Source organism: Neofelis nebulosa, chromosome 1, assembly GCF_028018385.1.
Source record: "Neofelis nebulosa isolate mNeoNeb1 chromosome 1, mNeoNeb1.pri, whole genome shotgun sequence".
Lineage (NCBI taxonomy): Eukaryota > Metazoa > Chordata > Mammalia > Carnivora > Felidae > Neofelis > Neofelis nebulosa.
This window is the reverse complement of record NC_080782.1, coordinates 140,118,618-140,141,986: the sequence shown is the minus strand read 5'-3', so window position 1 is coordinate 140,141,986 and position 23,369 is coordinate 140,118,618. Positions and strand designations below refer to the sequence as shown.

Below are 23,369 nucleotides of genomic sequence, written 5' to 3'. Positions count from 1 at the left end.
AGAGAGAAGAGGTGTAAGGGGAATGGACATTTGTCTCGCTTGGCTAGAAGGGAAATGCACATAAATGGTAGGGTATACAACCGATGAAGTGGGGAATTGGGGCCAGATAAAGGCAGGTCTTGAATGTTGTTAGAGTTCTTGAGATTTAGTTAACAGGAAATTGAGAAACCAAATTTAAAACTGAAAAGTCTGAGGAAGAAGAAAGCTATGGACTTGTGTAGAGATTTAAAGCATGTAATATATCCACCTTGCCAAGTGTCCTTAGCTTTCTTGCATTTCCAGTAACTGACCTCTCTGAAAATGTTCTAGGTCAAAGTTTTCCCATGATATTTCAGATCAACAGATCATTTGTGTAAGGTTAAAATTACACTTAACAGTAATGGGGGAAAAATACACACGCACGATAAAAACAGCTCCAAAAACAACGTTTTGGCTTTGCTTGTGAAAGAACACAGCACCTTAAATGTCTTTCATAAGGTTCCAAAATTATCTCAAATTACAAAAAGGAGGGGGAAAAAAAGGTCAGTTATCAAGTTTCATGTTAAATGTTATTTAATTTAATAAAGTACATTAATGAAAGGAACAAGTAGTTCATTTCAAATGAGAGACCACACGTGCCATTATGGAATTCTCTCAGCTCTTCAGAAAAAGTCACTGATTCTGGTCATTTGATAATAGATCTAGCTGTGATCGTTAATGGCTGCTAAAATTAGTGCGTGAAAACATGGCGGGGAATTTTACAGTGGATGCATCAGACAACACTGAATCCCCAGATCATTCTTACCATCACAAAAAGAGAGACAGCTGGGGACATCCTGGGCTTCCTCATGGGATGCAGTTGTGTGGGGCACACTACCACCTGTCAAGTCTTCTTGCTCCCCCAGATCAAACCCAGCCCCTATCTGGTCACTCCTCCAGAATTTTTATAGGATATACAAAGAACAAAGGAGTGGATTAAATGACACCACCAGGATACAGTCGACAAAATCTAGAATGTAGAAAATTCTGAGAGAATAGGTATCCTATAAAAATCCCTATTTTTTTCATACATATTAATAGGAAGACAAAGGAAAAAATGATAAAAAAGATGTTTAAAAAGAGAGACTAAAAACAGATTATAATCAAATTCAATGTGTGGTCCTTTATGATCCTGATTTAAATAAACCAGCTCAAAAAAAAAAAAAAAAAGAAAGAAACAAGTCATGAGACAGTGTTTGAAGTTTGAATACTAACTCGACTTTTCATGATATTAGAGAACTGTGAGAAATGGGTATTTTTTATTAATGGCAACGAACTTAAATGATTTCCATTAAAACAGGATGGACATATTGATTTTGAGTAAAGGTCCAAAATATTCTGATAGGGTAAAGTCCAAGTCTTGGATTTTTTTTCTTCCTTGCATTTTCAAATGAGACCAGTGTCTGAGGTTAAAGTACTCACACTGGCCTCTTGTTGATCACTGAGAAAGAATCCCTGAGGACCCCCTGTAGCTAAATTGTGAAATCCTGTGCATGAGGAGAGAGAAACGGAGAGTATGTCATTTTTTTCCACAGAATATTCTCCTGAGAAAATTGGGGAGGTGGGGGTAGGGAATAAAGCTATGTGTGCCTCACGCCTGATAAGCCTTCTCAAACTCTGAAACAACAGGATAACTCCCTGTGGACTAAAAAGCATCCCTGGTCAGCCTGGACCTTGGACACAATCTTGGCTTGGTAGGGAATTTTCCAGAGAGCAGGTTGCCTAAATTAGGGAAGAAGCCACACCATGTGTGTGTTTTTGTTCCCATCCCCTCTGACCTCATCTCCTTAGATCTCTGATCTGCAAAGCAAATGTAGCTGAACCACCGATGCTCTTGGAATCAGGTTCAGAAACCTCTGGGATGAGCTGTCACACCTTTGCACCACCCCCGCCTCTCCAGCATCAACCACACGTCAGTTTTTCTATATCCTGGATTAAAAAGAATGAATGGGGTGAATATTGAGAGATAGATGAGCATAGTTCACTGCTAGTTACTGTCACCCAAGGCTCTCAATACCACTGCAGTTATTCCAGAACACTGGTATGTTGCCGCGCTTTTTTCTGAGTTTTCCCTCTGACTTTTTTCCACCACTGAACTGTACCCATGCTACAGGGACTGTAAATGTGTTAAAAGCACAATGTAACTAATAGAAATAAAGAGTGCAATGCCCTCTCCCCAAGGTACTGCTTCCAGAGACAGCCTCTCACTGATGCTCAATGATTAACAAGAAAATAGAAGGATGGGAGAGGGGTCATTGGAAATGGGTAGCACCTGGGGGAGCAAAACCTTAAAAGAATGGCTTTTCCTCTTGTTCTTTTCCTGTTTTATCTTTGACTCCACCCTCCTTTTTGCAACCCCACTGTGTTTGGATAGGAAGGAACTAAAGTCTTCTCACTTGTAAGGATACGCCTCCCTCCTGAAATGTCCTACTAAGACTTCATGAAACACAGAAGGTGGGGTGAAAGTGAACAGGTTGTTTAGACCTGCCAGTATGGGAGGAAGGGCAGTGTTGAAAGGGAGAGCAGGACAGCACTGTTTCCTTCTGGAGGAAAAATCAGCCCTTAGATACTGATAATATGGGATTGTCTTCGCAGAAATCAGTTGAATGACTAGCTGGAAGAAAAGGTCATGAGTTGGACCATATAGATGTTGATTTTGTTAATCTTTTTGTTAGACATAAATAGGGTGACTTGCTGGCTCCCAGTAAACTTCTCATTGACAGTACCCATGATAATTCACCCCTGCCTCTGGAGCAATCATTTTCTTTTCCCTCACTTTCCTTTCACACCCACGCATAAAGCCAAAATGCAGTCATGTGCTTGGATGGGAGCAGCCGGTCTCTTGCCTGACGATTCATCCTTGACTTTGGTGATTGAATAAGAAAGAGCACTTGACTCAACCTAGACCTGTCATAATATTCACATGACTGAGTCTGAGCTTAGGAAATACCTTCCCTAGATTTTCAAACTTGAGCTACAGGTTATTGATATTTTCTTTCTGATCAGCGAGCCAGGTAGTTGTGCACCCAGATTTGTATCTGTAGGCAAGAAGGTTTCCATCCTCATGAAGAAACTAAAACCGAGAGCCTGAAGTTGACATATAAATAAACAGAGAACAGGCAGTAAGAATGTGGCCTTGATGGTGTTTGATTTCCTGATAACAGCTGCTCCTTCAGCAAACCCTAACTTTGCTTTTCCTCTTTTTGGTTACATGAGCCTATGAATTCCTTTTTGGACTAAGCAAGTTGGAGATCTGTTTCTGTTACCAGAAACCAAAGGGCACTAAAACAAAAATGAAGTGATCACAACTACCAGATTGTTTATTTATCCATGAATGTTACCTCCAGCAGCACCCTAGCTATAGATTTTCATAAAAGGTTTTTTTTCCCCAATACCATCCCTCTAAAAAGATAATGTCATTGTAATAACTAAAAATGGTTGACTTGGATGTTTGCTGTGGTATAATTCACTAGTTTGCAAATAACTCGTTGGTAACATTGGCTCCAGATATCTGCATTCGTTCAATAAAGATAAGTGCAATGAAGATCCAATATTATTTGAACCGTTTGCAAAAAGGAGTTGTTTCTGACCCGTCTCTACCATTATATTTGTCCTTAGTCCTTGGTACATACAGTTGTCATGACCGCTGAGTTGACTTGGTCTGTAAAGGTACTGAAAACTAGCAGTGTTCTAACAGTCCATATTCTTGGTCATTGTATTGATGGTTCATTCACTTTTTGGTTTGTGACTTTTCTCTCTCTCTCTCTCTCCCTCTCCAGATTTGGTGCCTGTTACCCATAGTTAAGCAGCGAATTATTGGCAGCAAATTATAAATATATGCATATATCCTTCCAAGTCATTCATTCCCAATCCTGTTTTTCCCTGTCCTTGTTGAAAAATATTAAGATTTACTTGAAATTTACTTAAATGATGCTATCACATATGAAATTATTTCAACTATACAAAATGAATGAACCATGAAGAAAATGATTAATTCGCCCTGAATGCTATAAACAACTAATATCTGGGAGAGGAGAGATTTTAATGAGGAGTATCTAAAGCATTCAAATTATTGGACAGATAGGAAAGATGTATGTTTCCTTCTAAAACAGAACATGGTTTAGAGACTGAAATGATGATCTCCACTGAAAGGATCCTATTTAACCATTAGGTTTTTAGAAAGCAAGGCAAGCAATGAATTTGTGGGTTTTAAGTGTTTCTGTGTCCCACAGTCCAAATACTATCACTATCATATATTTGTTTTTTGTTTTTGTTTTTTATTATTATATGAAATTTATTGTCAAATTCATTTCCATACAACACCCAGTGCTCATCCCAAAAGATGCCCTCTTCAATTTGTTTTAATTAATTAATAAATTATCTCATTTTTATGAACTGGTAATTACTTAGTATGTCATATGCCAGAGTTGTCCAAGATAAATGGCTTAACAGAATAACAAGTGCTATTTAAAAAAAACCAAAAAACAAAACTTTTGTGGCAAAACAAATGTGAGAAATACTGGATAACACAGACAAATTGATTTCTTTACTGCAGGATCTCTGAGACTCTTTAATATGCTAATATGTATTGGGAATCTCCACCATAGAGATAACATCTCTCGTATCTATTTTTCTATGTGATTCTTTCTGAGTAACAGTATCTTGCAAAATTAGAATTCTTCTATACATGCTTTAAGTGGTTATTCAACCTCTCTGTTAATCCTCTACTAATACCTGTGGCAAGGATTAGAAATATTAATAAATGAGTGTCCTAAGACAGGCACCTTTTCTAACACAAGGAAAGGTCCACTCTCCCCTGTCTTTGTTTCATGAGCTTTTGGTTGAATGAAGAGTACTCAAAACACTGACCACTGATGAGATAAGAGAAATCATATTTTTTATTAATAATGAAAGTGTGTTCAGATACTTTGCCTTGAGCAAGCAAGGGAAGCATGAAATTTGTGGTGTCACTGAGAACAGACTACTCAGGTCTGCAACCTGCTGGCCACAAGCCTACATCCATTTTACCTGCAAGAGCTCATTAAAGGTGAATTGTGAGTTGACCCTCCAAAGCACTTGTCCACACTTTGGTGCCTGTTTGTCCTTCCAGGTTATCAGCTCCCAGGCTAATCTGATATACCTTTAGATAAGATATCTGTGATAGCAATGATTCTCTTTATATAAATAATTTGTAGCTTGAGTTGGATAAGTCCCCTAGCAGTATATATATGCTCATGTATATTTCTTATAAATCAGAGTGTGGTTGTTCTCATAATGCCTGCTGTGCATCCTTAGAGAGGTTAGGATCAATTCATGTGCAAGTTTCTTTTTAAAACATCAGCTACATTTTTTATCCATCAGAAACAAGTTTCAAGCCATGTGAGCTCGTTAAACAATTTGTTAATACAAAAGGCAACTAAGCAAAACCACCAGCAATAGTCATGGTTTTAAGATTTTAACCTAAAATGAAAATCATATCATTTATTTGTATTTAACAACAAATGACCACTATAGACACTTGAAATCATTTATTCAAGGCATTTTTACATAATCTTGCAATCATAGTATAGGCATATAATAAAAGAATGTGAGAATGTAAAGAAGAATATAAAGCCAGTGTCTGGGCAGTTAAAATAAAAGCTCTTTAAAAAAGTTACAGATGTTTTACAAATAGGATTCCTGAAAAATTTGGAAGAAACTAAAACTTCATCAAAAACATTACAATACCAAATCACATGTCATTTAGTTCATAGCAAGCAGTTATATATTAATTAAATGTTTCTATCTTGTGAGCTAAGACTTAATACATTTTACATTCAAGTTGAAATATTTCAGCACCATTCTGGTTTGAAGGATAAATGAAATGCTTTAAGTGTTCAAAAGTGGCCCAGGCCTTTGGGTAGTTGGGAATGAGATAGAGCTGTTGATTGAATATGCTGATTGTGAATATGAATTCTGAACATAAAAAATCCAGAAAAGGGGCAATTTTTACTTATCAGTTACTATACAGTTAATATCAAAACAAGGTATTTTTAAATTATATTTTCACACAGTTTGCTAAAGATGAATTCTCAGTGCCATGATCATTTTAGTGGACTGCATTTCCTTCAGAATCTGAATGTTACGAATGTTTGTAAGTGTGATTATCCTATGAGATTTCAGAGAGAAAAAAATTGTTCATTATTACAAACAAAACATAGTGAATAATTAGATGATAGAAATTGTGGATAAAATTACTATTTAAAAATATAAAGATTTCCTGGAAACAGGCAATGAATTCTTGTGGATACTTGTGGATTCGTATGTTATAGTACTGTTGGGAGACTGAATCCTAGCCTCAAAGGTCAAGACATCTTTAATGCAGACTGCAGTCTAAATAATTATGAGGCTACTAACATGGCATATGGAAGGAGTCAATAAGTTATTTTCTTATTTAGTCCTTTTTTTCAGAGTCTTTATTAGTTTAAAAGCCAATCTCCTTCCAGCACTCCACATTCTTGGGATTATTTCTGTCTCCTTTTTAAAAAATATTTTATTTGGAGTTTGGTAAGTCTGGATCATGTTTTTTGTTTAAATTTTATTAATGAATAACTTTGACCAGCTAATCACTATATGTGAATTTTTGTGGTTATTCAGAGACGAGATCCCTTGAGGTTCAAAAATATTGAGTGTTAAATCAATACTTATGAGTTATTCGGGAGTGTTTAAGGGTAATGGGAGGAAGGAATATTTACATAAGGAATAAGCAAGAAAGTTTAGCCTCCTAATTGAAACTTTTTTTTCTCAAAATCAACCAAATAGTAGGCTTTATATTTAAGAGGCAGACATTTCAAGGATTGAAAACATAGTTTTAATTATTAGTAACACATACATGCATATAGCTATTTATTTTAACTTATTTTTTTAAAATAAAATATGGTCATGAAAAATAATAGTGCTAAAAAAAGAAAAATTTCAGACATGTACTTATAGTTGTTAAAAATGAAATAAAGTGGACCTAAAGGGAGATAATGACATTTTTAATACTTCTTGAGGTTAGGGGACAGTTGTTGTTTTTTAATATCCCAAGGCCTAGCATGTAAGCACCTGGCATGTAATTAGGCCCTTGAATGATGATGGATGGACAGACAGATGGAAAGTTCCATGAATGATAGTAAATGTCTTCTCATATGTGTTCAAAGGCCATGCTATAATTTTTACAAGGATAAGAATCTCAATGGCCTTAATCTGTAGATGCCAGTCTGGCTCAGTATTAATACTGACAGTAGTTTTGTTGTGTTTTTTTTTTTTTTAAGCAAGTATATTAAAATATCTCTATTAGAAAAGATAATAATTTGAAAGGATCACTCTACAGTCTTAAAACTAAAAAACGCAACATAAGGCAAAGAGGTACATCAAAGAAGCTATTCCGTAGCTCAGATACTAGCTCAGTAAAAGTTCTGGGTCTCTATCAAGCCGCATTCTCTGTTGGTAAGCGTGTGCCCTGGTAGAGGAGGATCACATCGGCACCTGGACGATGGTCCATCTCTAGCCCCTCTTGCCACGCTAGGCACTAGTGAGTAGGGAACAATTCTTAGTAGTTGGTGTTGACTTTACGAGTCTGTGACGTATGATATACATGACATAACAGTGAGGGATGCCACCTCACTTTTAAATTCTAACAAACATGTCCTGGCACTGGAAATCCCTTGCTTGAGATTTTAATACTTGTTCACGTAGGAAGACTTCTGCCTGAGCACCACTAACTTAAAAGTGTCATTTGATTTCTCTCTGTACCTTTTGGATCTAGGGGGAAAAAAAGGAATCTTCCAAATTTTGTTGTGGCACATGGTTTCACAGTTTGAAAATAAAATCACAGCTGTCTCATGGTGCAGCACAGCCCTTCGTTGTATAGAAAGTATTCTCTTTCCCTTATTCACCAACCCCTCAAGTATGTAGTGTTACATGCTTTGCTAATTTGGTTTACACTTCAGACACACAAGAAAAAAAAAATGTATGATTGATTCCTAGATGACCTGATAATGTTCCTATATCCAGATATGATGTTTTCTATTCTGGATAATTAAAAAAAAATTTTTTTAGGATTCTTCATTTTAAAGCATTCTTAATTTTCTACATTAAAAAAATGTAGAAAAGTTGAAAATCCTAAGATGTTTTTCATCAATTTTTTTTAAAGTATTTGAGAGACAGTTGTGGTTTTGGGGACTTGTTTGTATGATTTTTATGTCAACAAGGAAAATATTTTTAGCTAAAAGGTCCATATACTTAAATGCATACATAGTATCTCTGAATGTATCACATCTATCATCAGAATGACTTCCCATTCACACAGTCGTCCTCCGTATACCAGTCCCCAGAATGGTGATTCTAAGAATGCCACTTAAAAGGTCTCTGCCCATAGGAAAATTAAAGAATTGAGGCAGCAACAGTGAATGTCAGACAGGAGTTGGGCAGCTCAGTTACTTAATTTGTTCCAAAACAAAGCTGACTTAAGTCAGAATGAAATGGTACACTTAAACAGAAAGACAGGAGTTTACTAATTTTAAAATGTAAACATAAATTTTATATAGGGATGTAACTATCTGAATACATATGTTGCCATTTCTCTGCTATATAATAATATTTCTTGACACCAATGGTAATATGTTTGGTCCTTCCTCAGCACCAGATGTGTCCGTATCTATTCGCACAGTAGGAACCTCCTTTCTAAACGGATCTATGCTAAGACATATACAAGCCAGTTATTGCTATGGTTTACTGAAGTTTCAGCACTTAAGAAAATTCTCAGTTCATAGTAATTTTGGCTCATTCACTGAAATGTTATTTTCACTTTTACACTGTAATTTCTGAAGGAGCCTAAGAAATTTGGATTTCCTTGAAAGGGCCACGTGTACATCTACAGAATGGAAACACTGTGTTCATTCGCAAGGTAATACAAATAATAATATTAAAAATGTCCCAAATAATGCCAATTTAAATGTCCAAAATCCAGTTATGTGCTTGGGTGTAAAAGAGTCCAAAAAAAAAAATTCTTTTGTTGTTTTCTGTTCTGTTTTTGAAAATATATAAGTCCTACTGAAGTTAATCTATTTTTTCCCACTTGAGAACACCAGGCACTGATTTATCCATTGGGAGTTTTGGCTTGCTTTCTAATACCTAGATTAAGAAAACAAAATAAGACAAGTTATTAACTTGATAATATTATGAATGAGTATAGTAGACACGTTTAAAGTTGACCCTTAAAAAAAAAAAAAATCTGTAGCAGTTTCTCTCCACCTAAGCAACAGTCACTGTATGAAGTTACCCATGAATACACTCTTTTAATACTGATTTGAAGGAGGTGACTTTGTTAGTAGCTTTGTTAATAGAAAGTGTATGTCTGGTATCTACAGACTTGATGTGTAGAGGTAAAAGAAACAGCCTGTAAAAGAACGGAGAGTAAAGCAGGCCTTATGGGACCAGAAGCCCTGCCCAGATGAGTTCACTCCAGGGAGCAAGTACAGTATGTCCACCTAGACGCAGGGTCTTGGCCTCTGCACTGTCCCACGTTACTCCTCTCTCAGCACAGTTTTGGATGTAGAATGATGCATTCATAGGCAGATACAGGGTCAAAGCCAATCAATGAAATACAGTATTTATACTATGATCACAGATCCCCACATAAAGAAAATAAGCAGTCTTAAGTCACAGACCGTCAATTTCCAGATACTAAGTTTTGTGAGTGGAGAACTTAATCACAGTATCATAAAACTGAACTGGGCCACAGTCACTGGGTCCATACATTTTGTTTACAGTGAAGACAATGAGGGAGAGAGGCTATATCAAAGGCATACCCTGTCTTACTGGGTAGTTTTTACACACCAATGGAATACTCTCCAGTGTTTGATTAGCATGAAAAACAATCTGTGAACCGAGAGATGATATGTCTTTAAAGAGTTAAAAACGGTAGGGATTCCTGGGTGGTGGCTCAGTCAGTTAAGTGTCTGACTCTTGATTTTCATTCAGGTCATGATCTCATGGTTCATGAGATTTAGCCCACATCAGACTCTGTGCTAGGGATTCTCTCTGCCCCTCCCTGCTTGTGAATGTGCATGCATGCATGAACTCTCTCTCCCAGTCTCACTCACTCTCTCTCTCTCTCAAAAAACATTTTTTAAAAATTATTTTTTTAAAAGTTAAAAAAGTACTATAACATTACCAAGGGAATCAGGTGCAGTGCCACTTACAAGCCACCAGACTGACCCCATGGCTTTAGGCAAGTTACACTCCTTGATCAAGGAACTTCAAAGACTCCCCATGGCCTTCAGAATGAAGTTCAAACTTTCTGGCTTCCTCTTCAGTGATCCCTTTGATCTGGTCCCAATTTAGCATCCTTTTAGCCCAGTTCTTAACCCCATGAAACACATGCCTTAGCCACACAAGAAGACTTGGTTTTCCAAATCTGTCCCTACAGTTTCTTCCTGCCATGGGGGGGACCAGTGATATTAACTCCTCTTGGCATGCCCTTCCCCAACTGCCCCCTGCAGCTCAGTCCTCTTCAACCTTCAAGGCCTAGTTCAAATTCTTTCCTAAAGCCAGTCCTGAATCTCAGCTAGAGAAGATGGCTCCTTCCTCTGAATGCTTATCCCTAGCAAGGGAGACCAGAAGCAAAAGTCCTAACAAAGGAGGCAGGCATCATTCATCTGAAGGCAAGGCTTCCTCTCTCGAGTCAAGGTCTCTGCACATCTCCCATTATTATCCACCCTCGAGAAGTACCATCTTGTTATCTGATTACATATCACTGTAGATCATTTCACCTTCTCATATTTCCATCTATCTGATCAATACTACTTATTAAAATTTTACCTCAACCAGTCTTGCACTTTAGTTACAGTCAATGACAACTGGTTTAAAAAAAGAAAGAAAGAAAGAAGGAAAAATAAAACAACTCTGTGCTGAAGCAATATAAAGGTTTTTTATTTGTTTCAAACACCTGGCGATAACCAATTCAATAGATTCTACTGATGAAAATCAAGACACACTCTGTGCTACAACAGTCACATCTCCAGACCCATTCTTAGCACAAGGTCAGCCTTTGTACCTGCAAAGTCACCTGGCTTGTAGCAGAGATCCTTCTGTTTCCCTGCATTTTATTTTACCCCTTGTGGAATTTTCAGAGTGTAGCTCTCCTACAGTTCTATGTGTCTTTCTCTGAGCCTCTCAATTCCACATCCTAAATTCCCTGAAAGAGAGGGTCATTTCTCTACTATCCAAGCATTGAATGAGAGGCTACTTGGTGGCAGGTTTGTACCTGGGTATATACAGTGATGGACAAGAGACTGCGTCCCAGCCATGACGGGACAGACAGGAGACAGACATTACACAGCAGATTCACGTGTAAAGTAATTGAGAATTCCTGTCATACAGTTCCAAGGGCACACAGTAAAGGGTTAGAAACCGTATTTATCTTTGCATTAGTCTTTAATAGCTAGTTTAGGACCTCAGTGAATCCACAGTGCAAAAGCAAGAATGCCAACAAATAGAGAATGAGTGAATAAGGAATCATAAAAATTGAGAGAAATTAATTAATGTATGCATTTTACGCTATTTTAGTTTAGCTTAAATTACACTGATGTGGGGGCACCTGGGTGGCTCAGTTGGTTAAGAGTCTGACTTTGGCTCAGGTCATAATCACACGGTTCATGAGTGAGTTCAAGCACTGCATTGGGCTCTGCTGACATCTCAGACCTGGAGCCTGCTTCAGATTCTGTGTCTCCCTCTCTCTCTGCCCCTACCCCGGTGCTCTGTCTCTCTCTCAAAAATAAGCATATTTTTTTTCCTTTTAATTACACTGGTGTGCTAAGGATTTTCAGTTATCCTTTGATGAACTCCATACAATATGGGCCATACGCCCAGCCAGGTTTTCTGCACTGTGGGCATGTTCCCAAGAATACATTTGATTATCTTTTCTCGGTGCCGTCCTTGTGCCGTCCTAGGCTGCATGTATCTGTAAAGCCGTGGTGCCGTTTGTAAAGCACAGGCTCGACTCCCTTACAGAATAAGGAAAGGGCTCCCTCTCAGGTGAATACAGCCTGAGCCACAGCGCACGGCCCAGAGCATGGAAAGTGGGCTGCTCTGAACCCCGCACCTCCTCTGGCCAGGAGCCCAGGTGTGGGGGAAAGCCTGCACAACTGGGTTTGGGTAGGTCTGGGAAATCCCACAAACCACAGACTTACGTGGGGCCAACCAACCACTGTCCTGGGCTGTGTATCAAGGAGAAAGGGGTATTAAGTGTGAGTTTGCAGTGCAGCTCTGTGACATGTTTCTACCGTGGCCCAGTGGCACTGGTGCCTCTCCCACCTGGACACTTTCAGTATCATTCCAACGGTGTTTGTATGATTGGGAATGTAGTACTCCCAGGTCGCACAGGTGATGGTTCGGGTCCTTAAGCCAGTACCGCCAGAGCAGGCAGGGCTTAAGGGATCTCGCAGGGCAGAGACCAGCATGCCAAACTCCCTAACCTTCCTTCAGTTACTTTCATCACAGCACCACCCCTGTTAATATTTATGTGCTGGGAGTCCCTCTGAGCTTGCATTCAAAGAAGAGTTTCAGGGCTAGGAAAAGTGTGCAGGAACTTCCACACACGCCTCCCTTCCTAGGATATTTCTCTAGTAATTGTGGTTTTAGAACTCAAATTTGTAAAATCTTGGTTTTGTACAGAACAGGCGGTCTGACCTCTTCGGTGGAGTACTTTAAGGCAGTGATTTCCAAAATGTACTTTAAAGAACTCTAGGAATTTCTTCAGGGCTGCTTCATGGACTCTGGTGAAGATTGAGGAAATCCAACTGTTTGGGATCCCCCAGGGTCACCCACACTGCATATGGCCTGTTTTACATATTCATCCGCCCCAGGGGCTTTGTGGGTAAACAGTCTGTTCTGTGTGTATATCCTGTCCTGCAAACTCAGCTTTAGGATGATAAAAACCAGAGGACATCTGCCCTCCCCCTTCTCCACCATCATTAAAGGAAGATCAGCTCTAATCACGGGATAGCACAGACTGCTTTCCAGGCAAGCTGCAGTAGTAGTAGAAAGAGACACATGTATAACGCCTGTCAGTGCGCTAAAACGCTTTGAGAACAGAATCAACTAAGCTAGGCAGTTAGGACTCACGGTGAAATTGTGCAGCCCGAGGCATACGCATGGTGTCCCGTGTAGCGGATTTCACAGCGCACGACATTGTTAGAATAGTCTGATTCCGGCACCAGGTAGCTGGGGTTCACGCTGACCTAGGCAATGTAAATATCATCCGTGTTTCAGATTTCATCAGCAGTGTTTGCTGGTTAATAGCTTCCTATTTCCACAAGGCTACAACAAGGAAATGCGTCAACTTCATCAAGCAGGGCGGGGGGTTAAAAAGTGAGGCAAGTGGTCAAACTCTGGAGAAGTTACAGAAGGCGGCCATATATTTTTCACTGAAGTTCTTAAATAACTTTTTCATATATGTATGTTGGTTTAGAAATATTTCCGTATGCCTAGGTGGCTCAGTTGGTTAAGGGTCAGACTTTGGGGCTCAGGGTTCCAGCCCCATGTTGGGTTCTGTGCTGACAGCTCAGAGGCTGGAGGCTGCTTTGGATTCTGTCTCCCACTCCCCTGCTCACTCGCTTTCGCGCTCTCTCTCTCTCTCTCTCTCTCTCTTGCTCTCTCTCAAAAATAAACATTTAAAAAAATATTTTGGGGTGCCTGGGTGGCTCAGTTGATTAATCGTCCAACTCTTGATTTCCACTTAGGTCATGGTCTCACAGTTTGTGAGTTTGAGCCCCACATCAGGCTCTGTGCTGATAGTGTGGAGCCTGCTTGGGACCCTCTCACTCTCACTCTCTCTCTCTCTCTCTCCCTCTCCCCCTCCCTCCCTCCTCCTCTCTCCCTCTGTCTCCCTCTGTCTCTCTCTGCCCCTACCAGAATATCTGTCTCTCTCTCAAATAAACTTCAAAAAAAAAAAAAAAAAACACTTTTTAAAGAAATATTCCTATGAGATATATAATTGCTTGCAGGGTTGTGATTATTTAACATTGGATTCAGAAGGGGAGGTCCATTGAGTTGCAATCAAAATAAATTGCAGGTTTCTATTTTCAAAGGTCTCTCTACCTTTAGAATGTAGTTTCCAGGCTTTACATCTGTAATATCAATCCATTGGCAGTCTATGTCTGCATTATAGGTATCATAGCAGCCAGGACTCAACCCCTAGAAGAAAGAAAATTTAAAGATTATTTAAAAAGATGGTATAAGGTTAGAACATGTTAAAGAATGTGCTTAGTAGTTGCAAATTAAATTTTAAGTGCGTACTTACTTAAGAGTTTGACATAAAGCTACACTTCTATCACATTTCCTTTGAGAAGTATATATTACCCAGCCTTATAGAACCTCCAGCTAAAAAAACACAGGACTATATAAGTAGTAGTACATCTAGCTTCTTGCACGTGTCATCAGTTACCAGTGATAAATACACTCTAAGTGACAGGACAGGCCTCCACCAAAATTCTAGAATATCACCAGTTCAGGGATAAAGGCCATGTAATAATCCCCTTAACTCACACAACCTCAGCTCAACTAGCCTTTCCAGTCTCTCTTGGAATTACCCTCCTTCACTCTGAGTGCCTGGATTTTATAGTGTTTGTGCTCTCATGCTCTACATTATAATTGTACTGTATAACAATTTATCTCACTAGAGATTAGAAGCTCCTTTAGGGTAGTGTCTATGTTGCATTTTTGAGTAGCTAACATTTATGAAGTATGTATCATGTGCCAGGACCAATCTTAAACATGTTACATCTATAAATTCAATGTTCACAACTACAGGAGTACAGGAGCTGTTACTATCCCCATTTTACAGATGAGGAACATGAGGCACTGTAAGGTCAATTAAGTCACTCAAGGATATATAGCTGGTAAGTGGCTGAGATGGTTTTGAGTTTAGGCATTCAGGAGTCCAGGATCCCTATTCTTAACCAGCACATTATTCATTCTCTCTCTCTGTCTCTCTCTCTCCCTCCCTCTCTCTCACATTGTCACTGAAATATTTTATTAAATTAAAGGGATGAATGTATGCCTCAATGAATGAATACCACATCACTCGAGTTGCTAAGATATTCACTTCAGTGAGGAAATGAGTGCCTTCTACCGGCCTGGAGGAGGAGAATTCCAATAAGGTACAGTCCTTGCTCTCCAGAATGTTACAGTCTAGGGAAATCTGTTCAAATTGGAGTCCATAGGTATATTCTTGATGCGATTAGCCCCTTCTTGAGGAAATTTAACTGTTATATTTTCATCCGAATACTAAATTTTAAAGCATATGTAGGAATCATTTTAACTCCTTGTTGCCACTGAATTTCAGCACCCAAAATTTCTTTGGTGCTTAAGATCACCTTGTTACCAAAAGGGCTTTAAGAGCTCTGAAACTGGTACATCAGCTGGCAGAATTTAAGTGATTAACTTTGATTATTTGAACTACCACACCAAGAACAGGAATTTTTAAGGCCATTAAAAAAACAAACAAACAGGCATTTCACATATTCAAAGTCAAACTGTAAACACAAATGAAATGTAGAACCTTAGCCAACATTGTCTAAATTCGCTGTTTGGTTTTAGCAAAAGAGAACCATTGGTTACATTAAATTAATGAAGTTAATTTAACTGTTTCTAGTTTCATGTGTGTTGAACATGTAAATTTATTATCTAAGAACTTACGAGTTAGATGAAAGTATAGATAAAAGGAAGTTATATCTATTTTTATGTTTGGGTACATTTAAACTACATTAAAATACAACTAGTCTAAGTTATCATTGGGGCTTTGTCAGAATTTTTTTTTTTCCCTTTAAATAAAGTCTGTGTTGAAGAAACATCGGTCTAGTGAAAAACACGAATACAAAAATCACTTGTAATACAAGACCTGGTGAACAGTGTTTAAACAGGACATACAACATGGAAAGTAACTGATGAGAAAGCTACCATAAATAATGAAATGGGGTCACCCCAAGGAGTTGGAAGACTAGAAGTCTTATAAATACCTACAGACCTAAATTCAAATATTTCGACAGAGAGCTTTCCAGAGCGCCTCTTTTCCTACATGGAGGGAATAAACTCCAGGTGCTGTGCACAGGCAGGCGGCTACTGTGGGGCCGGAGATTGCCGAATGAAAAGGGAACCTCTCTGCCCACATATGTGTAATGTGTGGGTAGGTTACATCTTCTATTTGAACAATAAGTGCTGTCTCCAGGGCATGTAGAATTGAACCTTTTGCCTCCTCCAATTGCTATGGTGTTTTAAGCTCAGAGAAAGAAGCAGTGGTGACATTTAGGTCACCAAAAAGCTTCCTGCCACAGCCCTAGAATTTACTCCCCAAGATACCAGCTGCTCATCCCTTTGTGCCCTGCCTGATGTACATTCACTACTCCTTGCCAAGATTCCGGCTAGAGTAAAATTATAATGTCCTTTTACAAATGAGGGCTTCTTATGGAAATACTGGCCTGGCTTTTAACTGACACACATTTTCCCGTTATAAGGCATACACACTGCTGAGGTCAGCACTATTTTTAAAAATCCATCCAAGGGACATCTGACATCAATTATACTGTAGTTTAAATATATATGCATGGAGAAAGAAACTGTGTCCTTCTATTCTTATTTTCATGCTTATAAGAGACTGATTTTGAGGAGCTTTTCAAGAAACAGGTTTCTCTTTGTTGGCGAGCCCCAATCACCATTCTGTCGCTAACTTAATAGGTGGAGGGAGGAATGGTTTTGAAGGGGAGAACACAAAGGTGTCTCTTCCACAGTTACTTACCAAGCCAGTTACAGAATACAGAATGAGTGCAGATACTGGAAACCATTCGGATTTTTTCAGAGGCTAAACCACTACTTTTCATTGTGGAGCATAGCGATTATGCACATTGACCTTCTGTGATGAGGAAATGCTTTAAGAATAATTCAGATCACCAAGCCACCAGTTTCCTTTTCCCAATTATTTTCCATCCTGACCAGATGACCCCCTGTGGGTTCCCGATTTCAGGCAGCCAACCTACCTGTGTGTGGGCAGTACATGCAAATCGCCTGTGGTAGCCATAGTCACAGGAGGTGTCCTCAAGACAGAAACTCGCTTTGTGGCCTTCAGCCACCCTCCTCTGGGTACTGGCATCGAGTAGGTCATAGTGGCTGAATTCATCCATGCTGTGGTAATGTCTGATGTCCCACACAACACAGAGACAGAACATACAAAGAAAGCCATGAGGATTTTAGACGAATTCCCCACTGCCTCCCACACTTGTTTTCACATTAAAATTGAGATCAAGTTTGAGGTGCCTGGGTGGCTTAGTGGGTTGAGCATCCGACTCTGATCTCACATTTTGTGAGCCCATGTCGGGATCTGCACTGACAGTGCAGAGCCTGCTTGGGATTCTCTCTCTCTCTCTCTCTCTCTCTCTCTCTTTCTCACAGTAAATAAACTTAGAAACTTACAGAAATTGAAATAAAGTTTACCTTTTTTTAATGTTGATTTTCGAGAGAGAGAGAGAGACAGAGTGCGAGTGGGTGGGGGGGCAGAGAGATACAGAGACAGAATCTGGAGCAGGCTCCAGGCTCTGAGCTGTCAGCACAGAGCCTGACGTGGGGCTCGAACCCATGAACCATGAGATCATGACCTGAGCTGAAGTCCAACACTTAACTGACTGAGCCACCCAGGCACCCCAAGATCAAGTTTATCTTAAAGCCAGATTCATGCTAGCTTTCCCTCCCCACCCCAGGGACAGCGATCTAACTTTGCTTTTAGGAAAAACAGACTTATTTTGAGCATTTTGCTTTCCTATTATACCCTGTTTCATCTTTGAATATTTAATAGAAATAGACATTAAACTATCTGTGTTTAAGTAGACCTTGCCATATGCTCTCTAGTATATTTCTTTTGGCTGCCAGTACTCATGTTTCATTCCAAATAAAAGAAGAGCACTCTTGGGAGGTTTCTGTGAGTTTTTAAAAAAGTGAGTTCTCACGTATTTAAAACCTTTACTCAAATACAAAGGAGAAATAATGGTGTGTTTTCCCCACCACTGTTATTTAACTAGTGTAAACTTTTATTTATAAATAAAATAATTCTACTTGATCAGAAAAGTGGGTGTTCATATCTGTTTTTCTCATCTTGTTAAAGGAAAGGTGCTGAGCTGTTTATCTTCTCACAGAAGGAAAGAACGAGAAAAAAAAAAACCGTTCAAATTGCAGAAGGTTTAAGGGGCATCCTTCAGAATTTCCTGTCATTAAATACCTGGGCAAGTTACCAAGGCGAATTATAGAATTGCCTAATGTAAGGATCTTTAAATTCAGGACAGAACAGGCATTTACCCTGGGTTTGATACAGGCCTTGTAAAACAGAGGTCAGTCCTTGTCACCTCATGGAGTATATCATCTCTTTCTTTGCAATTGGCATATAAATCCTTCTACTAACAACTTGCAGTCTTTCTGAAATGTTATCTTACTGTAGATGATCTTGGCTGTTGTTAACAAGTTTTTTGTTGTTGTTATTGTTGTTTTTAGAAATCTTACCTGTAGTATGTTGTAATAAAATTCTCATGAAGCCCACTGTTGTATCCTATAGCAGTTTTAATCAGCTGGACTTAGAGTTTCCATTTTAAAAGATAAAAGGATCTTGTAGCTAATGTATTTTCTTAAATACAGATTCCCTTGATGATGTCACATTACACAGAGAAAATTCTAAATGTGAAATACCCAACAGCAGTGTTCTCCCTCTTCTATAAAAACTAAACCTTGGCATTTTTCACCTCCAGGACCACCTGAAAAAGGAAAAAACAACTCACAAGTACCCAAGAGGCCCGTCCACTTACTGGTGACAGGAGGCCCATCCACTTACTGGTGACAGCTGTGCCACTCCCAGGAGTATCTTGGTCGGCTTGGTAAGAAATCTGATGTCCCTTGGTTTTTCACTCTTTGGGGGAATCGCAGCAACACCCTGTGATCATAATCTCTGACATCTGCCCGGTATGCTGAGCTGTGATTTTGAAAAAGGAAGCACTTTAATTTCCACAGGATATTAACTCAAGACAAAGTACAAGCAAAACCTTTCCAGTTTATAATGGCGACTGCCTCCCACCCCCCACTAGACTATCAGTTGCAAAAGCCCAGCGCATTTTGCTTATTTTGTTTACTGCTGAATCCCCGGGTCCCAGAATGGTGCCTGGCAAGTGGCCCGATCTCAGTTGTGAATGTTTGTGGAATGAGTAAATGCATGACAACTAGGGACATCTGCAGTTAAAAAGTGAAAAAAAAAGTAACAAAATCAGCATTAAATGTGTATGCGCGATCAGTAAATTCTGTATTTGTAATCAGTTCTTGTTGAACCACATGAATCAGTAGAAATGATTGCAAATTAAAAAAAAAAAAAAGAAAGAAAAAAAAAGAAAAAAGTATGCCCTTATTAAGAACTTTGAATTTTGGGGTACCTGTGTGGCTAAGTAGGTTAAGCGTCCCAACTTTTGGTTTCTGCTCAGCTCGTGATCTCATGGTTCTTAAGTTCAAGCCCCACATCGGGCTCTATGCTGACCCCACGGAGCCTGCTTGGGATTTTCTCTCTCCCTCTCTCTCTACCCCTCCCCTGCTTGTTCTCTTTCTCAAAATAAATAAATAAACTTAAAAAAAATTTTTTTAAAGAACTTTGAATTTAACATTGTTTCTTCTTAAAGTGAGGAAATAATTCTAAAAGCATACACCCAGATTAGATAAATAATTTTGTAACTTTGCTATCTGCAAAACAATGGCATGACTGTAATAATATCATAGGGAGAGCAGCGGAGTAAGTGATGCGAGACTCAGGAATGAAAATGGTAACTTTGGCTTTCTTCTCTTCCTTCCGCCTGACAGTTACAGAGGGTCAAAGTGGGAGAAAGATCCAGCTGAACAGATCAACATTACTTTGCTCCTTCTAATATATGTTGTGTGGATATATATTCAAATACTACTGAATATTTTCACTTTGCACTTGAACAGTTTTTTTATGAGACCTATCAAAACATCGTTTGCTCCCTCTGCTGGTTTCCCAGCGGCAAAGTCAGAGGATTCCATTCCCCAAATTGCTATGATTTTATTTTAGGACGGATTCAAAAACAAAGCTCTTGCTCGGGCTTATTCTGGCTGAAGTAATACCAAAACAATGAAGCTAAACTGTGGCCTTAAACAAAAGAAGAAAACCGAAGCTTTGCTCTGAGGGCTGCCACACTGGCAAGTTAGCCCTCCGTTTTTTAAGGGGATATTAACAAGCTCTTCCATTACAATATTTTTTTCCACGTTATTGTACAGTTCTTTAGCTCCAAAGTATGAGGATCTTGGAAAAAGAACATGAGATCCCAACTCTCCACCGTAAGGGTTTGCTCCACCTCCCTGATTTGTGGCAGAGTTTTAAAGACAGAAGAACCCATAGACATCTTCAAAATGTTAAACACTCTCCATCCAGGTCAGCATGCCCAGCAGACCACATTCCGCATTCCACTTGCCCCATTTGCCCAACTCTTGTCTGCATGGAACAAGAGCTGTGGGAACCAGGCACTTGAGCAGCGCCTGAACCAAGACGGGTGCATGTAGCCAGGCCGAGGAGATCCTTGTCGGTACCTGGCCAAGCAGTTTTCCTCCGCTGCGCATCTCAGGTTGTACATGGACATCTTCTGCACGTACGTGGAAGCCTGGATGTAGTATGGGTCTGGCACCAGGTCCGGGAGACCTAAACGTCACCAGGCGATGGGGGGGGAGGGGGGGGAGGGCAGGGGGAGAGGTAGCAGTGAGACAACTCAGCCCCCTACCCCCACTCCCCGGCTTTGGGTCCCTCCATGCCCCTCACCCTTCACCCTTCTCCCAACCCGGCTGCGGGTAGCAGGAGAACGGGACGCCCTGGGCTGCAAAGCAAAGTGGAAAGAAAGCAGGAGGGGCTGGGAGTGCGGTTTGCACCAGATTCCAGGGCTGCCTCTGCAGGCGCAGGGGGAGGGATCGGATCTGCGGGAATCAGGCCTGCCGCGCCCAGGCAGCCACGTCGGGGAGCCAGAATTGGGGAAGGGGTGCCCGGCTGCTTCGGGCGACTTGGGGGTCCTTACCGTACTGGAAGTAGCCGGTACCGTATCCGGGCCGGTACCTGCTCCCAGGCCGGGGCCTTTCGTACGTGTCGTAGTAGTTGTAATAAGGGTTGTCGTCGGTGTACTTGTAGGGGTTGTAGGGGTCGTCGCCCACCATGCCGTCTACGCGGCTAGGCGGCCTCAGGTTACTGAGCGCCGGGCGCTCTCCTGGCTCCGTCCCATTGCCGTCGCGCGAGTCCCCAGCGTCGCGGGCCCCGGACGGCGAGTAGCCGGCTTGGAACCAGTGGCGAGCGGCGGGTCGGGGTCGGCCGGCGGCCCCCGACGAGCCCGGGGTCCGCTCCCGTGCTGCCGCCGTGCGGTTGCGAAGCAGCAGGATGGGCGTGCGCGGCTGCGGGACGGCGGCGTTGGCAGCGCCCGGGGCGGTGGCGCCCGGGTCCCTTCGGCGCTGCGGCTGGTACTGCGAGCCCAGGCTCAGCAGGCTGAACACCTGCCCGTTGTTCTCCCATTGGATCCGCTGGCGCCAGGCGGCCGGGGCCGCCGGCGGCTGGCGAGGGGGCTGTTGCTGGCCGGCGGCCGGCTGGGCGCAGCGCAGGAGCGCGCAGAGCTGCAGCGGCCCGAGCACGAGCGCGGTCCAGGCGAAGCGCATCGCTCCCTTTGCTCGATTGTCCCCACTCCGGGAGGACGTAGCTCGGAGACCAGGAAAACGGGGCCCAAACGTGAGAGAGAGGGACAACTCTCCAACCGGGGAGGCGGGCGCAGCGCGGGTAACTCGGTCCCCAGCGAGCGACGCCAAGGGTGGGCTGCAGACCCTCGTCCGGTACAGGCGGCTGCCGGGACGTGGCACCCGCCCGACTCCTTTTTCCCAGTCCTTCTTTCTGGAAAGCGACGGGGAGCGGCGCGGCGGCCCCAGCGAGCGGGCAGCGTCTGGAGTGAAGGAAGGAGGAGAGATTTTAAACTTTCTGGCACGTTTGCAAAGTTACACAAGCAGTTCTGGCCCGGCAGCCCCTCCGCTATTTGTTCACGTAATGCGATTGGAAACGTGCGAGGCGGACAGCTCCTCGCCTCTGCCCCTCCCTCCCCGTCCTGTCCTCCTCCCCCCAGACACGTTGCACAGGCAGCGTTAAGGGGAAAGAACAAAACGGAACACACATCCTGAGACACACTCGGCTTAATCTGGGGCGAACATGCAGGAATTTCAAAAGACTCAGACAGACGAAGGCAGCCAGGCCGTGGGGCGACGCCAAAATATGCACGAAGAAAAATGCTATTAGGTCACCAGCCCTGGAGAGGCGGGAAGTCGGGAGGTGGGGAGGGTGCTGGGGGCGAGAGAGTCGGGGAAGAGGGGGCGGGGAGGGACGATTGTGACTAACGTTTATCCATAAGGAGTTAACCAGACAAATTTCCCAATGCATACTCACTCGCTTTTATGGGAAGCACCCTCGGCAAATAAACCCTGAGATATCAGATTTTGTTTTTCTGTGTGTAGGTAATATGAGAAATGGGTTACAAATTTGTTTCCTACAGTGAATATTTTAATAACCAAAAGTGAAATTTTGCAGGGAACCAAGCCATCTAACGCTGAAGGGATGAATAAACCTGTCTCTTTTTCAAAATGCCGGCCTGATTTGTACTGTGAGTGGGAGTGAAGAACCATCCTTCTTCTGGACAGTATCTCCCAGGATATTTCAGCAAGGCGAGCTATAGCACTCAGAAGGCAGCTTCAAAGAAGCATTTTATCTGACTTTTCTCCTTGTACGACTATTTAGGAGGATTGACTTTGGAATTTATAATTAAATCACTGTTTGTTAAATGCTGAAAAGTCCCATAAAACACCCTATGGTGTTTGTTTGATCTTCCAGTGTAAACAAAGCGGGTGCTGAAGAAACAGCCTTGGGGTTCAGATTCTGGTAAGGACAAGGGAGTAGGAGTGGCCAGGCAAGAATGGGTGGAAGATGGGTTGGAGGTAAGTAATGCCCACCGGAAAGAGATGTTTCATGGAGCAGTTATTCACATAGGAGGAAGGGTTTAGGTAGTGTTGGAAGCATTCAATGAAAAAAAAAAAAAAAGAATCTTTAACCAGCCTGATTTAAAGCTGTGACTCAAAACCAGGCTTTAATAACCTTTTTATTGGTCTCATCATTGAGATGTTGTCTACATATACTTCATTATTCGTCTGTCACTGTTGATCTCTGTCTCTCTGTATTTAACCACCACATTTAAAAAAAATTTTTAATGTTTATTTATTTTTGAGAG

General features: G+C 41.2%; 1 protein-coding gene across 2 annotated transcripts; it reads right to left on the bottom strand.

The window, feature by feature from the left end:
• Positions 1–5,531: 5,531 nt before the first annotated feature.
• Positions 5,532–21,874, bottom strand: LOX (lysyl oxidase). 2 transcript variants are annotated; one of them, XM_058738129.1, is made up of 7 exons: positions 21,138–21,874; positions 20,662–20,770; positions 18,911–19,048; positions 17,076–17,232; positions 14,143–14,238; positions 13,168–13,283; positions 5,532–9,174 (listed from the first exon to the last, which is right to left on the bottom strand). In XM_058738129.1, the coding sequence occupies exons 1-7, from the start codon at positions 21,760–21,762 to the stop codon at positions 9,168–9,170; spliced, it is 1,248 nt and encodes a 415-aa protein (XP_058594112.1). In that variant the 5' UTR covers positions 21,763–21,874; the 3' UTR covers positions 5,532–9,167. The 2 variants fall into 2 exon arrangements, with proteins under 2 accessions (XP_058594112.1, XP_058594119.1); XM_058738136.1 differs by lacking the exon at positions 5,532–9,174 and having other exon boundaries at positions 13,164–13,283.
• Between the last annotated feature and the right edge of the window lie 1,495 nt (positions 21,875–23,369).

Excerpts from the sequence above, each read along its gene's own strand:
- LOX (XM_058738129.1), bottom strand. The coding sequence starts at position 21,762 with ATGCGCTTCGCCTGGACCGCGCTCGTGCTCGGGCCGCTGCAGCTCTGC. Across the intron at positions 17,233-18,910 it reads GAGTGGCACAGCTGTCACCA|ACATTACCACAGCATGGATG; the intron begins GTAAGTGGATGG and ends GTGGGACATCAG. Across the intron at positions 14,239-17,075 it reads CATGTACTGCCCACACACAG|GGGTTGAGTCCTGGCTGCTA; the intron begins GTAGGTTGGCTG and ends TCTTTCTTCTAG.